Source organism: Armigeres subalbatus, chromosome 1 (assembly GCF_024139115.2).
Source record: "Armigeres subalbatus isolate Guangzhou_Male chromosome 1, GZ_Asu_2, whole genome shotgun sequence".
Classification (NCBI taxonomy): Eukaryota; Metazoa; Arthropoda; class Insecta; order Diptera; family Culicidae; genus Armigeres; species Armigeres subalbatus.
The window spans coordinates 91641711-91655751 of NC_085139.1; the positions used below are offsets into that span (position 1 = coordinate 91641711).

Below are 14041 nucleotides of genomic sequence, written 5' to 3' on the forward strand. Positions count from 1 at the left end.
GATTTGGATTGGATTTTAATTGGATTGAATTTTAATTAAATTTGATTTCGATTCTGAATGAATTTGAATTGAATTCTATTTGGATTTGGATTGGATTCTATTTGGATTGAATTTAAATCAAATTTAAACTCGATTTTTAATGGATTTGCATTAAATTCGGATTGGATTTGGATTGGATTCAGATTTGATTTGGATTTCTATTTGAATTGAATTTTGATGGATATTAGATTGAGATTTAGATTGGATTTGTATTGGATTTTGTTTGGATTTGGATTTGATTTGGATTAGAATTGGATTTGGGTTGGGTTTTGATTGGATTTGGATTGGATTTGGATTTAATTTGGATTGAATTTGGATTGCATTTGGATTGGATTTGGATTTGATTAGAATTGGATTGGATTGGATTGGATTTGGATTGGATTTGGATTGGATTTGGATTTGATTTGGATAGGATTAGAATTGGATTTGGATTTGGGTTGGGTTTTGATTGGATTTGGATTGGATTTGAATTGGATTTGGGTTGGGTTTGGATTGGATTTGGGTTGGGTTTGGATTGGATTTGGATTTGATTTGGTTGGGTTTCGATTGATTGATTGATTCGATTTGGATTGTATTTGGATTGGATTTGGATTTGGATTGGATTTGGATTGGATTTGGATTGGATTTGGATTGGATTTTAATTGGATTTGGATTGGATTTGGATTGGATTTGGATTGGATTTGGATTGGATTTGGATTGGATTTGGATTGGATTTGGATTGGATTGCATAAGAATTGGATTTGGATTGGGTTGGGTTTGGTTTGGTTTGTGATTGAATTTGGATTGGATTTAGATTTGGGTTGAAATTGGAATGGATTAGAAATGGATTTGGATTTGATTTAGGTTGGATTTCAATTGGATTTGGATTTGATTTCAACTGGATTTGGGTTTGGATTGGATTTGGATTTGGATTGGATTCGGATTGGATTTGGATTGGATTTGGATTGGATTTGGATTGGATTTAGATTGGATTGAATTTGGATTGGATTTGGATTGGATTTGGATTTGGATTGGATTTGTATTTTGATTTGGATTGGATTTGGATTGGATTTGGATTGGATTTGGATTGGATTTAGATTTGGGTTGGATTTGGAATGGATTATAAATGGATTTGGATTTGATTTAGGTTGGATTTCAATTGGATTTGGATTTGATTTCAACTGGATTTGGGTTTGTGATTGGATTTGGATTGGATTTGGATTGGATTTGGATTGGATTTGGATTGGGTTTGGATTGGATTTAGATTGGATTTGGATTGGATTTGGATTGGATTTGGATTGGATTTGGATTGGATTTGGATTGGATTTGGATTGGATTTAGATTGGATTCGGATTGAATTTTGATTTGATTTGAATTAGATTTGGTTTTGAATTGGATCTGTTTTTGGATTGAAATTGGATTGGATTTGGGTGGAAGTTGGATTTGGATTTTATTTGGAATGGATTTGGATTGGATTTGGAATGGATTTGGGTTGGATTTGGATTGGATTGAAATGGATTTGGATTTGATTTAGGTTAGATTTCAATTGGATTTGGATTTGGATTGGATTTGGATTGGATTTGGATTGGATTTGGATTGGATTTGGATTGGATTTGGATTGGATTTGGATTGGATTTGGATTGGATTTGGATTGGATCTGGATTGGATTTGGATTGGATTTGGATTGGATTTGGATTGGTTTGGTTGGTTTGGATTGGATTTGGATTGAGTTTGGATTGGATTTAGATTGGTTTTGGATTGGATTTGGATTGGATTGGATTTGGATTGGATTTAGATTTGGATTTGGATTGGATTTGGGTTGGATTTGGATTGGATTTGGATTGGATTTTGATTGGATTTGGATTGGCTTTGGATTGGATTTCAATTGGATTTGGATTGAGTTTTGATGTGATTTGAATTAGATTTGGTTTTGAATTGGATCTGCTTTTGGATTGAAATTGGATTGGATTTGGGTGGAAGTTTGATTTGGATTTTATTTGGAATGGTTTTGGATGAGAGTTGGAATGGATTTGAATTTAATTAGGATTGGATTAGGATTGGATTTGAATTGGATTTGGATTGGATTTGGATTGGATTTTTAATTGGACTGCGATTTGGATTGGATTTGGATTGTATTTGGATTGGATTTGGATTGGATTTGGATTGGATTTGGATTTGGGTTTGGATTGGATTTGGATTGGATTTGGATTGGATTTGGATTGGATTTGGATTGGATTTGGATTGAATTAGAATTGGATTTGGATTGGATTTGGATTGGATTTGGTTTGGAGTTGAAGTGAATCTAGATTAGATTTGGATTGGATTTGAATTGGATTTGGATTGGATTTGGGTTGGGTTGGTTTTGGATTGGATTTGGATTGGATTTGGCTTGGACTTGGACTGGTTTTGGATTTGTTTTGAATTGAATTTAGATTTGGATTGGATTTGGATTGAATTTAGATTGTATTTGGATTGGTATTGGAGTGAATTTGGATTGGATTTGGATTGGATTTCAATTGGATTTGAATTGGATTTGGATTGAATTCGGATTGAATTTTGATTTGATTTGACTTAGATTTGGTTTTGAATTGGATCTGGTTTTGGTTTGAAATTGGATTGGATTTGGATGGGAGTTGGATTTGGATTTGGATGGGAGTTGGAATGGATTTGAATTGAATTTGGATTGGATTTGTATAGAAATGTAATTGGATTTAGGTTGGATTCTAATTTGATTTGGATTCCATTTGGGTTGGGTTTTGATTGGATTTGGATAGAACTTGAATTGGGTTTGTTTCGATTGGGATTGGATGTAATTTGGCTTTGTTTAGGATTTGAATTGTATTTTGAGTCGGATTTGGATTTGATTGGATTTGAGTTGGTTTTGGATTAAATTTGGGTCGGACTTGGATTAAATTTGGATTGGATTTTAATTTCGATTTGGATTCGGATTGCTTTTGGATCGGTTTTAGATTGGCTTTGGGTTGGATTTGATTGGATGTGGTTTGTATTTGGATAGGATGTACATTGGATTGGGGTTTTGGTCTGTTTTAAGTTAGATCTGGAGCTAAGATGTAGTCAATAAGAATTTTGATCGGAATTGGATGGAAGTTGGAGTGGATTCTGATTGTGATTGTGTGATAGATTTGTACTTTTCGTTGGTGTGAAAAAACAGAGCATGGATGCTCTGGAGCTCCTTTATTGACGTTGAATCTTTGGAGATGTGGATCCGGTGTATATCGGGATATTTCTTTTTGCTGTTGTATCTCCTTATCTTGAAAATCTTCCCTGGCTTCAGACCCACTGCCTTCAGCTTTTAGCCTAACCGCATGGACGAGCAATGAGTTTCGTCACAACCTGGACCGGATTTAACCGGAATAGGGCTCCGGGCCCACTATCTACAGGGCCATGGCTCCCGAAACCCCTCCAAAATCTGGCTTTGGTCAGAATTAAACCTGATCATTTTTGTATTTTAGTTCACATTACATTCAGCAATTTCCCGCGCGACTGATAGAAACTGTTTTTTCTTTCATTTACCAGAACACAACTTGGACTACCGGGAGCAGTTTCCGGATATACGACCACTGCTGAAACGCCAGTTCCGTGGCATTTGGACCCGGGAGAATGCCCTCCGTCGATTCCCGTTCCTCGTATGGGGACCGCAGTACAATCTCAAAAAGCTACTCTCCGATGCCATAGCTGGCATTACGGTGGGGCTGACTTCGATCCCGCAGAGCATTGCGTACGCCGTTGTGGCGAACCTGGAACCCCAATATGGCCTGTACTCCAACTTCATGGGATCGTTCGTGTATGCGTTCTTTGGTAGTGTGAAGGAAATAGCGATAGCCCCGACTGCGATCATGGCACTGATGGTTCAACAAGTTGTCCTGGATTTGGGACCGGCTGGAGCTATTCTGGCCTCGTTCCTGTCCGGGTGTATATCTTTATTGCTGGGAATGCTCAACTTTGGCTTCCTGGTTCAGTTCATATCCATGCCGGTCATTACGGGGTTCATCACGGCAGCAGCGATCACCATCATAAGCAGTCAGATGAAGTCACTGATGGGAATCTCTAGTCCTGGGAAATCTAGTGGATTCATCGATTCATGGGAAAATGTGGTGGAAAATGCTTCACAAACGAGGCTGTGGGACGCTGTGTTGGGATTTTCGTCGTTGGCGATTTTAGTTTGTATCACGGTGAGTACCGCTGTGCTGCGATTCAGTTCAATAGAATGACATGATTTTGTACTCTTTCAGCTAATCAAAGGTCGCGGCTCCGGTCACTGGCGAACTGCTACCAAGTATCTGTGCTTACTCCGAAATGCCTTAATTGTCATTAGTGGTGGTGTCATCGCCTATATTTTTTCGACAAATAATCAGTACCCATTCCGTTTAACGGGAGATGTAGCTTCCGGCTTCCCTGCGGTTGAGCCACCTCCGTTTTCCACCACGTTCAACGGAGAATTCTACGACTTTTCACAAATGCTTCGAATCCTCGGATCATCGGTGATCACCATTCCATTGATTTCGATACTGGAAGTGGTGTCGATTGGTAAAGCCTTCTCCAAGGGAAACCCGGTAGATGCAACACAGGAAATGATTGCCTTGGGTTTATGCAACATTGCCGGATCGTTCACGGCATCAATCCCAACTACTGCGTCGTTTGCCCGAACCGCAATTAACAGTAGTTCCGGAGTTAGGACACCCTTTGGAGGAGTGTTCACGGGATTGCTGGTTCTCTCGGCATTAGGGTTGCTGACGGAATATTTTTATTTCATTCCAAAAGCAACACTGGCAGCGGTGATCATTGCTGCCATGGTTTTCATGATTGAGTACCGAGCAGTTGCAGAGATGTGGAGGATCAAACGAATCGACATAATTCCGTTCCTAGTGACGGTGATCGCCTGCCTTTTCTTGGGACTGGAATACGGAATCCTGATAGGAATCGCCGTCAACTTGTGCTTTCTTCTGTACCTGATATCCAGACCAAGGATTGAACATAGACTGATTGTGGTAAGCAGCCGTTCTGTCGTATGAATTCGTTTATCTCAGTTTCATATTCTTCCAGATTCATCACGCTATTGCCTTAGTGTTACGTCCCACGAATGACTTAGCGTTCTCATCAGCTGAATATTTCCGCGAGAAAATACTCAGCATGGCTAGCAAACATGAAGCCGAAGTAGTGGTGATCGATGGAGAGATGATCAAGTACATCGACTCTACGGTAGTGAAAAACATTTCCAGCACGGTGGATGAATTGAAACTACAGGGGCGTCAAGTTCTGCTCTGGAGGTGGAACAGGGAAGTACAGTGCTCGCTCTACCGGTACAAGAAGGATCAATTCTTACCCTTGTTTAGATCGGATGAGCATGTAGAACAAGTCGTGGAACGGTGGAAAGCGTCAAATTTAAATGAGGGTTGCGTGTGAGGTATGATAATTGATATGTGATATGATGAGTAAGCTAATATTTAGAAGATAGATAAGTTAATAAAACTCGACTAATCTCGAACAAAACTTAAATGACTAACAAATGACTCTACTTATACATAAATCAATATTTATTTTTTTCCTTCGAAAAACCTACAGGTTAATATACATTGAATGCATCCAGAAATGTTCGGGCTAACCATTTTCTCAACTTCCCGAGCCCACCATTGATGATCTTCAGTTGTTTGCTTCTCAGGGCATCGTGAGAACAATACTCATCAGGAAAGTACCGTTCGCGTTTATTATAACTGTTTTCGTACTCACCGGGTTAACTGCGTACTGATGAAGCCAAATATCACTATTTGCTACCATAGGCCTGTGTGCGCTGATCCGGACTATATTTTCCTTAATTTGAGTAAGCAATATTTCAGCTTAATTAACATTTTAATATACCCAAAATAATCGTCAGCTCAGAAATTTCCCGAATCTTACCACAGATTATTAATCGGCCGCACCTATACTCTGCAATCGTCGATGGACCGACGGTTGGTCACTATAAAGGAACGTAAATCGCACAATAACAGTGCCCAACAATGATTCAATTACTGTTCTTTCATAGCAAAGTGCCAATAGGTCAGAGATGATGGAAAACGTGAAGCTAATATTCCTACAGATGTTCTAGGTTCTCCAAACCATTCTGGAGTTTAGACGGTGGCCAATCTACCCGATCATTTACATTTCGTACAAAAACGATGGCTACTCATCATGTCCAAACAGGCCGCAAGAGTACTCCGGAGCTCAGACTAATTGACCTGTCAAGTCAGCGGTTCTCAACGTTTTTCTAGATAGGTACCCCTTCAAACTTTTGCATTGATTGAGGTACCCCCTCTTGAAAGTAGGCTCCAAGTCTCTTGAAAGAATAATTCCGAGCCCTTTCAAAGGAGGCTTCCGAGCCTCTTGAAAGGAGCTTCTGAATCTTTTGAAAGTAGGCTTCCGCAGCTCTTGATAAGAGGCTTCTTAGCCTCTTGTAGAAAGGCTTTCGAGTCTCTTGAATGGCGGCTTTTGAGTCACTCAAAAGGAGGCTTCCTTTGCATCTTGAAAGGGTGTTTCTGAGCCTATTTAAAGAAGAATTCAGAGCTTCTTGAGAGGAGGCTTCCGAGGTTTTTGAAAGAAGGCTTTCGAGCCTTATGAAATGAGCTTTCCGAGCATTTTGAAAGAAGGCTTCTGTTCCTCTTAAAAGGAGGCTTCTGAGCCTCTTGAAAGAAGCTTCTGAATCTCTTGAAAATATGCTTCCGCACCTCTTGATAAAAGGCTTCTGAGCCTCTTGTAGAGAGGCTTTCGAGCAACTTGAACGGTGGCTTTTGAGCTACTTAAAAGAAGGCTTCCTTTGCATCTTTAAAGGGTGCTTCCGAACCTCTTGAAAGTATGCTTTCAACCCTCTTGGAAGAAGTCGAGCCTCTTGAAGGGAGGCTTTCGATTCACTTGAAAGTAGGCTTTCGAGACTCTTAAAACCTTTTTGAAAAAAGGCTTTCTGTCCCATTAAAAGGAGGCTTCCGAGCCTCTTGAAAGGAGTCTTCCGAGCCTCTTGAAAGGAGGCTTCCGAGCCTCTTGAAAGGAGGCTTCCGAGCCTCTTGAAAGGAGGCTTCCGAGCCTCTTGAAAGGAGGCTTCCGAGCCTCTTGAAAGGAGGCTTCCGAGCCTCTTGAAAGGAGGCTTCCGAGCCTCTTGAAAGGAGGCTTCCGAGCCTCTTGAAAGGAGGCTTCCGAGCCTCTTGAAAGTAGGCTTCCGAGCCTCTTGAAAGGAGGCTTCCGAGCCTCTTGAAAGGAGGCTTCCGAGCCTCTTGAAAGGAGGCTTCCGAGCCTCTTGAAAGGAGGCTTCCGAGCCTCTTGAAAGGAGGCTTTCGAGCTAAAACGAGGCATCCGGGCCTCTTGCAAGGAAACACAGGTCTCTTGAAAGGAAGCTTTCGAACCTTTCGAAAGAAGGCTTCTGAACATCTTGAAAGGAGGCATTCGTGCTGCTCTGAAGACGGCTTCCGTTAAGCGTAGAAAGATGCTTCTACACCTCTTGCAACGAAGCAAATGAACTTTTCTGAAAAAAGCCTACATGCCTCTCAAACGGAGGCTTCCAAACCCTTAGATTCTAAATTTTAGTTTAAAAGCATGTTTCTAACATATTATTCAACATTTTGTTTAGATCAGATAGATTACATAAAAGATTTTTTAAATTTTCTCGTTAAACATTTATCCATTTGATCTATTGTTCCGCTGCCCTTCCTATTCTGTTCTAGTTGAGGAGACAAAGTTTCGAAATAAAAAAATCACAATTATTGTAATACGTCCACCATTATGCATTTTTATCCGAGGTACCCCCTAGGGCCAGCGAAGGTACCCCCAGGGGTACATGTACCCCAGGTTAAGAACCGCTGTGTCAAGTGAACTAGGCACGGTACAAAATTAATAGCAATTCACGATGTCCATACAGGCCCCTATAGACCATGTGTCGGTTACCGGTTGTGGAAGCCAAAATGGCAATGGAGCGAGGGAAGTTGAAGATCCGCTAGTCAATATGCCCAGTGAGCAAACTTTAGCCGCTTTCAGTGGACAGGTGCTATCGGTGCTTAGAGTTGGGGCACAAGTCCTACAACTGTAAGGGCCCAGACCGTTTCGTCGTTGTGGTGAGGAAGGGCAAAAGGCGCAGGAATGCGATAAGGCACCAACGTGGCTCATCTGCACCAGCAAAAAGCAAGCCTGTAACCACGTTATGGGTGGATCTTCGTGTCCCATCGGAGAGACAAACAAGAAGAAGCCATGCAAGTAACACAGCTGAATCTTAACCACTTTGCAACTGCCCACCTGCTGCTGTGGCAGTCGGTCTGGGAGTCGAGGGCCGATGTCGTTCTCCTGACCGACCCGTACAACGTCCCTGTCGATAACGGCAGTTGGTGCATTATTAATCGAGTAGAAGCCTGAATTTGTGTGTGCTATCTTTCGCGCCACGTGCAGCAATGTTGCCTGTTTAGAAATTACGCAATTAGCTCCAGAAAAAGTGCTATAATCAGTATAATGAAAAACAAAATTTCCCCATACTAATTTGCATGCAAACTTAAAACGGCTTGTGCTAAATTAGTTTTAATCCAAACGAGATCAAATTTTCGGAGGACATTCAGAACACGATACAGAATCAGATCGTTGTGAAGCAAAATCGATTTTTTGAACCACCCATATCTTCCAGTGTATATTAATTACGAAGTAAAGTGGTCACACAGCTGTTTCACATTGAGCCCAAAATGAAGAAACGTTTTAAGACGGTCGGCTCTTGGGGCTGCTTCAAAGTACCCTTCAAATAATTCGTCGAAACTAAAGTTTCGTGCCGTGTGTTTTCCTCATCGGCTAGCCTGAAGATCCCTTGAACGAAAAGCTACTAATTCGAGAGTGATCGAAGTCGATTTCGGGTCGACTAACCCAGCGATATTGCGAAAATAACGAAAGGAACCACATGAAAATCCTGTCTGTTTCTGCCTGCTACTCTACCGCATACAGAAAAACGTTTGGGAACTGCTGATTTTGTTTATTCTACACGGTTAGAAAAAAGTACCTAATATTAGGTACTTTTCACTCAAATCGGGGGTTCAGTGCGGGAACTCAAAATTAAATAGTTTTTTCCTGAAGCTAAGTGAAATTCACCTAATATTAAGTCAAATATACTTAATTTTAAATAGAAACTATCCAAAAGTTAGGTAAATTTCACTCAACTTTTGTAAACATGAGATTACTCAACGTTGGGTTCCCACACTTTAATGCCCTTGTTGAGTGGTTTTGCTCTTCATTTTATGACAACAAAGGGAAGAGGGAGGGAGATGCAAGAGAAAAAAAAGTACCTAAAATTAGGTACTTTTTTCTAACCGTGTATCATCTCGCAGAGGAAAAGTTGGCAACCGATGAGCTTTACTACATGTGTGGGCCAAACCCTAAAGTAGTATTTGTTCAACGAAAATTCGCTCTTTTGAGAGAAAAACTCTCAGCTGGATTGCCGAAGATGGCCGAAAGCGACCGAATGTGACGTCACGTCTGTACATTGTGACGTCACTCAGTACATTTTTTTAAACAAACGGGATGTTCCACTCCGCCCACCCACTGTGGGTGGCGATGTTTACATTATTTTTTCGACTAATGCAGACATAGAGGACTTTGGCCCACACCTTTACTGAGGCACTTCGGGTGGCAACCAACGCCAAGCTCAAAACACAAAGCTTTCATTCAAAGCGGTTTATTGGTTAATTCTTCACTCGATCGATCTCTTTCGCTACATGCTTGCCTAGGTCTTTCCTTTTCCTTCTACGCTTGTTCGCTCTCTACGGGCGATCCCTATCGTGTCTGTTCTACAAACAGGTTTGCCCTACTTTCCTCATGCGCTCCTAGCAACGAATCACTTCTGCGGCTACAGATACAAGTGTGCGTATTGTACCTACTAGTTCACGGCTACGGCTACACTTTCTGCATCACTCTTTTGGTATCAGCGCTGCAGATACTTATTTCAGCAACATGCTGCGATGGCGGTGTTTAGGGGAGACGAAATTTAATGGGCGTGTGGTACGGAGGTTTGGTCAATGGACTCTATTCATACGCGGTCGGTTGATGGAGCGACTATTGTTCGTGCCTTTTCGGTCACATGCGCATGGACGACACAAAAACAATAAGCATCCCGGATAAAAAAATACAGTACTTTGTATGGTTTAATTCATTGAAATACCATTGATTCTATGGTATACAGTACAGGCTATTGTACATCTAATGTAGATTTCGAAAAGTTGAAAAACACCTCTATTGTACTTACATTAAACGCACAACAAATTCAAATGTTACCAATACATTTTATTATATTTTTATTATTTGCTTGTGTTAATAAAAAAACAGAACAGAATTTAGAAATAATTCAATTTGGTGGATCAAAAATCACTTGTTAAAATAATTTGATTATTGAAATATTTATCATTTCGAAACCAAAATTGAAAACAATTAAATAACAACAGTTTTCATTGTGAGAAAAGTTATTTAATTTTTCCACGAAATTTTTCTTTCGAATATTATTATTAAAATAATGAATGTTCATATTATTAACAATCAATGATGAAAAAATATTTGAAACAACTTTTTATTTTAACTCTGAAAAAAACTAGTTTATTATGAGCGTGTATGTTTTGTTTACGGTCAGTGAAAAAGCCGAAATTGTCGACTGCTAAGGTGCAGAAAGTGTCGGAAGCGCAGGAAGTGTATGTTTCGTTGCTGTTGGATGCGGATAAACGGTGGATCATTGGCCACTGTGCCGTGTAATTATGGTGAGTATCTACAGTTTAAACTCCCGAGATTTTACGCGCTGCGGGAGAAATATTTTATGAACTTTCCGGGTGTTCTTGATTTTCACCAGCATTTTCCTTTTTTTAAACTTAACATTTTTATCTGTCTATAAACTATCAACATTTTCCTTTTTTCACAAAGCAACAGTTATGAACTTGATATGAATTCATTTTTTTCGTTTATTTACTCAGTCGAATGTGAAAGATCCCAGCGACCAATTCAGTCTGGCGAGGCGTGTGCCAAACCGCTGCCAAATCAGTCTAATAAACACACCACATTGATTCCAGTCGTGCAACAACGGAAGGTCCCAGATATACACCAGTCTGTCAAACTTCGTCCTTCGTTTGAAGCCAAGACATTAACACATCTGCTTCATCGCCAGTGCCAGCCGAACTGAAGAAGACACTGATTAGAGAATAATACCAGATAAAGACTTGGCTTGAGTTTGTTAGAAATCGTAAGTATTGTGGGTTACAGTAGACGTTCGATAACTGCAAGTCATTTAACTGCAATGCTTTTTAACTGCAATTCGATAGTTGCAGTAGTTTTGCAGTTATCGGACCGCTAAACTTCAAACTGATGTCAGACTCAATGACAGCTGCATTGCGCTGCACATTTAGATGCACATTTATTGCATCTGACGTCGATTGACAACCGTTTGACGTCTAGAATGCGTTGCAGTTATCGAACGGCATTCGTTAACTGCAAAGTAAACATTTTGCAGTTATCGAACGGCTACTGTATATCGGATGTCAAGTTAATAAATTGTTCTAATTTAATCTTGCTGTATTACAGAACATCGAAATGCATGTAGTTCTATAGCGTGTAGTGTAGTTCATGTTATTGACGGGGAGTAATCCCCTCCCAGGATCTGCAGCACTACATTGGCGCAAACAAGTAGAACTGTTCACCACCGAGGGTGCTGTGCAATAATCTCGTCCGCGTTCAGATAGACCAGTAGAATCACAAGGTAGATATCTCCAGAAACATGTAGTGGAAATTAGATCGGCGTCAGTGGCGTGATTTTCTTCATTCGTAGAAAGTCAACCTGACATCAATTCAGGAAAATATGAAATCCATTTAAAATTCGCAAATTGCAAATAGCATTTGCTAAGACAAAAGATTATTATATTATCTATGTGCTCAGTTTAAAATCAGTTTAAAATAAATTAAAATTTAATTAGAGAATTGAAAAAATAATTAAAATACCATTAAAACTAAATTTAAATTATATTAGAATTATGCTAACAGAAATATATCAAAATTAAATTATGCATAATTAAAATTAAATATGTATCAAATGTATCAATAAAATAAATTGTAAAACATAAAATTGTATTGTATTTCTATTGTAGTATTGGAGTAAATATAATTATAAATCTTATTGTATTTCTGTAGTAAAACAATAGGAAAAAGTATGAGGAAACATTTGAAACACATTGTTTTCTATTGTTTTGTCCCTAGAAATCATCCCATTGAAGAACCGTAAAATCAATTGTTTTGCTCTGAATTTAGTATGGAAAATTTTCGAATTTTTTATTGTAAAGATACATAACAACCCCCATTTTTTATTGTAAAAGTCCCATTTACCATTAATTTTATCGTGGAAAACCATTATTTCTTATGTGATTTTATTGTCAGAATTACATTATATTCAATGGTAATTATTGTGTTTCAAATGGTGTTGTAACAATAAAATCAATAATATTTTAATGATACTTTTTATCCGGGATGCTTGCCAGGTACTTACGCGACAACCTACGAATACGTACGGGTGTTTCGATGGGGGTGAGCGGGTCGGCGGCGGCACCGAAGCTGCTGAAGCACACTACTCTGGTCCTGTACGATCGCGGCTGCGATCAGACGATGCGATATTGCCATCTCTCCACTGGACACGCGGACTTATGCGCGAACGCGACACGTGCGTTCGATCGTCCCAGTTCGTCTTCGGTTGTTGTTGCTGACTGACGACATTGTTGGTAGCGACCTGCCTGTCCAGGGTGCGGAATTAGTGAGGCCAACCCGCTTCCGACCACGCGTGTCCCGGGTATACTCCGAAATCGAAAGGTGGGGTCAAGAGCGATTTCTGACTTTGGGTGATGTGATGACAATGGCCAATGCCGCCTACTATTTAGTCCGTTTTGACTATACGGAACAATTAACTTGGGAAAAGGAAAGTTTAATTAGCAAGTCTACTTAAGAATTCTCGCTTAACTTTTCAAAAGGACCTAAGTAAAAAATTTTTCATGAATAAATTTGAGTACTGCCATCAAAAGCTTTCATGTTGTTCTGCTGATTGCGCTATTCAAATTAATTCATGAGAAAAATGTTACTTAGGTCCTTTTGAAAAGTTAATCGATAATTTCACATGGTTTTAAGTAGAAATACTAGAATAAGAGATGGGCAAAGACGCCAACTTGTTTCCAATCGAACCGTCAAAAGCGGTTCCATTTCGACTTGTTTACTTTTTGCATCCATAAGAAGCAAGCAAAAAGTTCAAGTGCTGCCAGTACCATTTTCACGATTTCATGTATTTTCATACGTTGCCATTTCGACAGTTTTTCACTCCGCCGGTCTCTGGTTATAGGGTTGCTAGTTTTAAGTACTGTACCACTCATAATAAAATCTACTCTTCCGCTCATTTTTGGTCGCTGTGAGGTGTATATCGGCCTTAGGTATGGCGCCATCTTAATAACTGTGGAAGTGCTTAATGAACACTAAGCTGCGAGGCGGCTCTGTCCCAGTGTGGGGATGTAATGCCAATAAGAAGAAGAAGAAGAAGAAGAAGAGGATAGATGAGCGAAAGCATGATTGGGTTCGTTTTTTTAACAGTTGGGTCACATTTGACGAAAATTGGCGGGAGCTTTTCTTTCCGTTCTGGTTTCTTCTGTAAAGCGTGCTGCTGTTTTTGTTTACCTTTGGCTAGTGAATCACCGACATCGTCATTCTCCAGAGCAGCGTAAAGAAATGTTGTTCAATGTAAATTTCTGGTGGATTTATTTACAGCCGAACCGACTGTTTCATCCCCCTTAACGGGTTCGAACTGTGAACTCGTCACCTTTTTTTTTCATTTCGTTGTGATACTGAATAAATCAAAGTGAAAAAGGGAGAACCGCGATATATCCGATTAGATCGGTGGTTGTGTTCAAACTTCTTTTTTTACATTTTTTTTGCATGAAGCTTAAGCAAATAATCCTCCTTATTAAGGGGCTCTTATGTAATTAGTGCGTATCCTATTGGGGTTAGC

General features: G+C 39.9%; 1 protein-coding gene and 1 long non-coding RNA gene across 2 annotated transcripts in view; both read left to right on the forward strand.

The window, feature by feature from the left end:
• Positions 1-5564, forward strand: part of LOC134222962 (sodium-independent sulfate anion transporter-like) — a 39467-nt gene extending 33903 nt beyond the window's left edge. The window contains exons 2-4 of the mRNA XM_062702129.1: positions 3556-4211; positions 4272-5027; positions 5083-5564. Of these exons, the coding sequence (XP_062558113.1) occupies positions 3556-4211; positions 4272-5027; positions 5083-5442 (1772 nt within the window). The 3' untranslated portion in view covers positions 5443-5564. The remainder of the gene's footprint in view (positions 1-3555; positions 4212-4271; positions 5028-5082) is intronic.
• A 5062-nt stretch (positions 5565-10626) lies between these two features.
• Positions 10627-12019, forward strand: LOC134223048 (uncharacterized). Its single transcript, XR_009982459.1, has 3 exons — positions 10627-10775; positions 10986-11251; positions 11590-12019. It is a non-coding gene; the product is annotated as an uncharacterized LOC134223048 (long non-coding RNA).
• The last annotated feature ends 2022 nt before the right edge of the window (positions 12020-14041 follow it).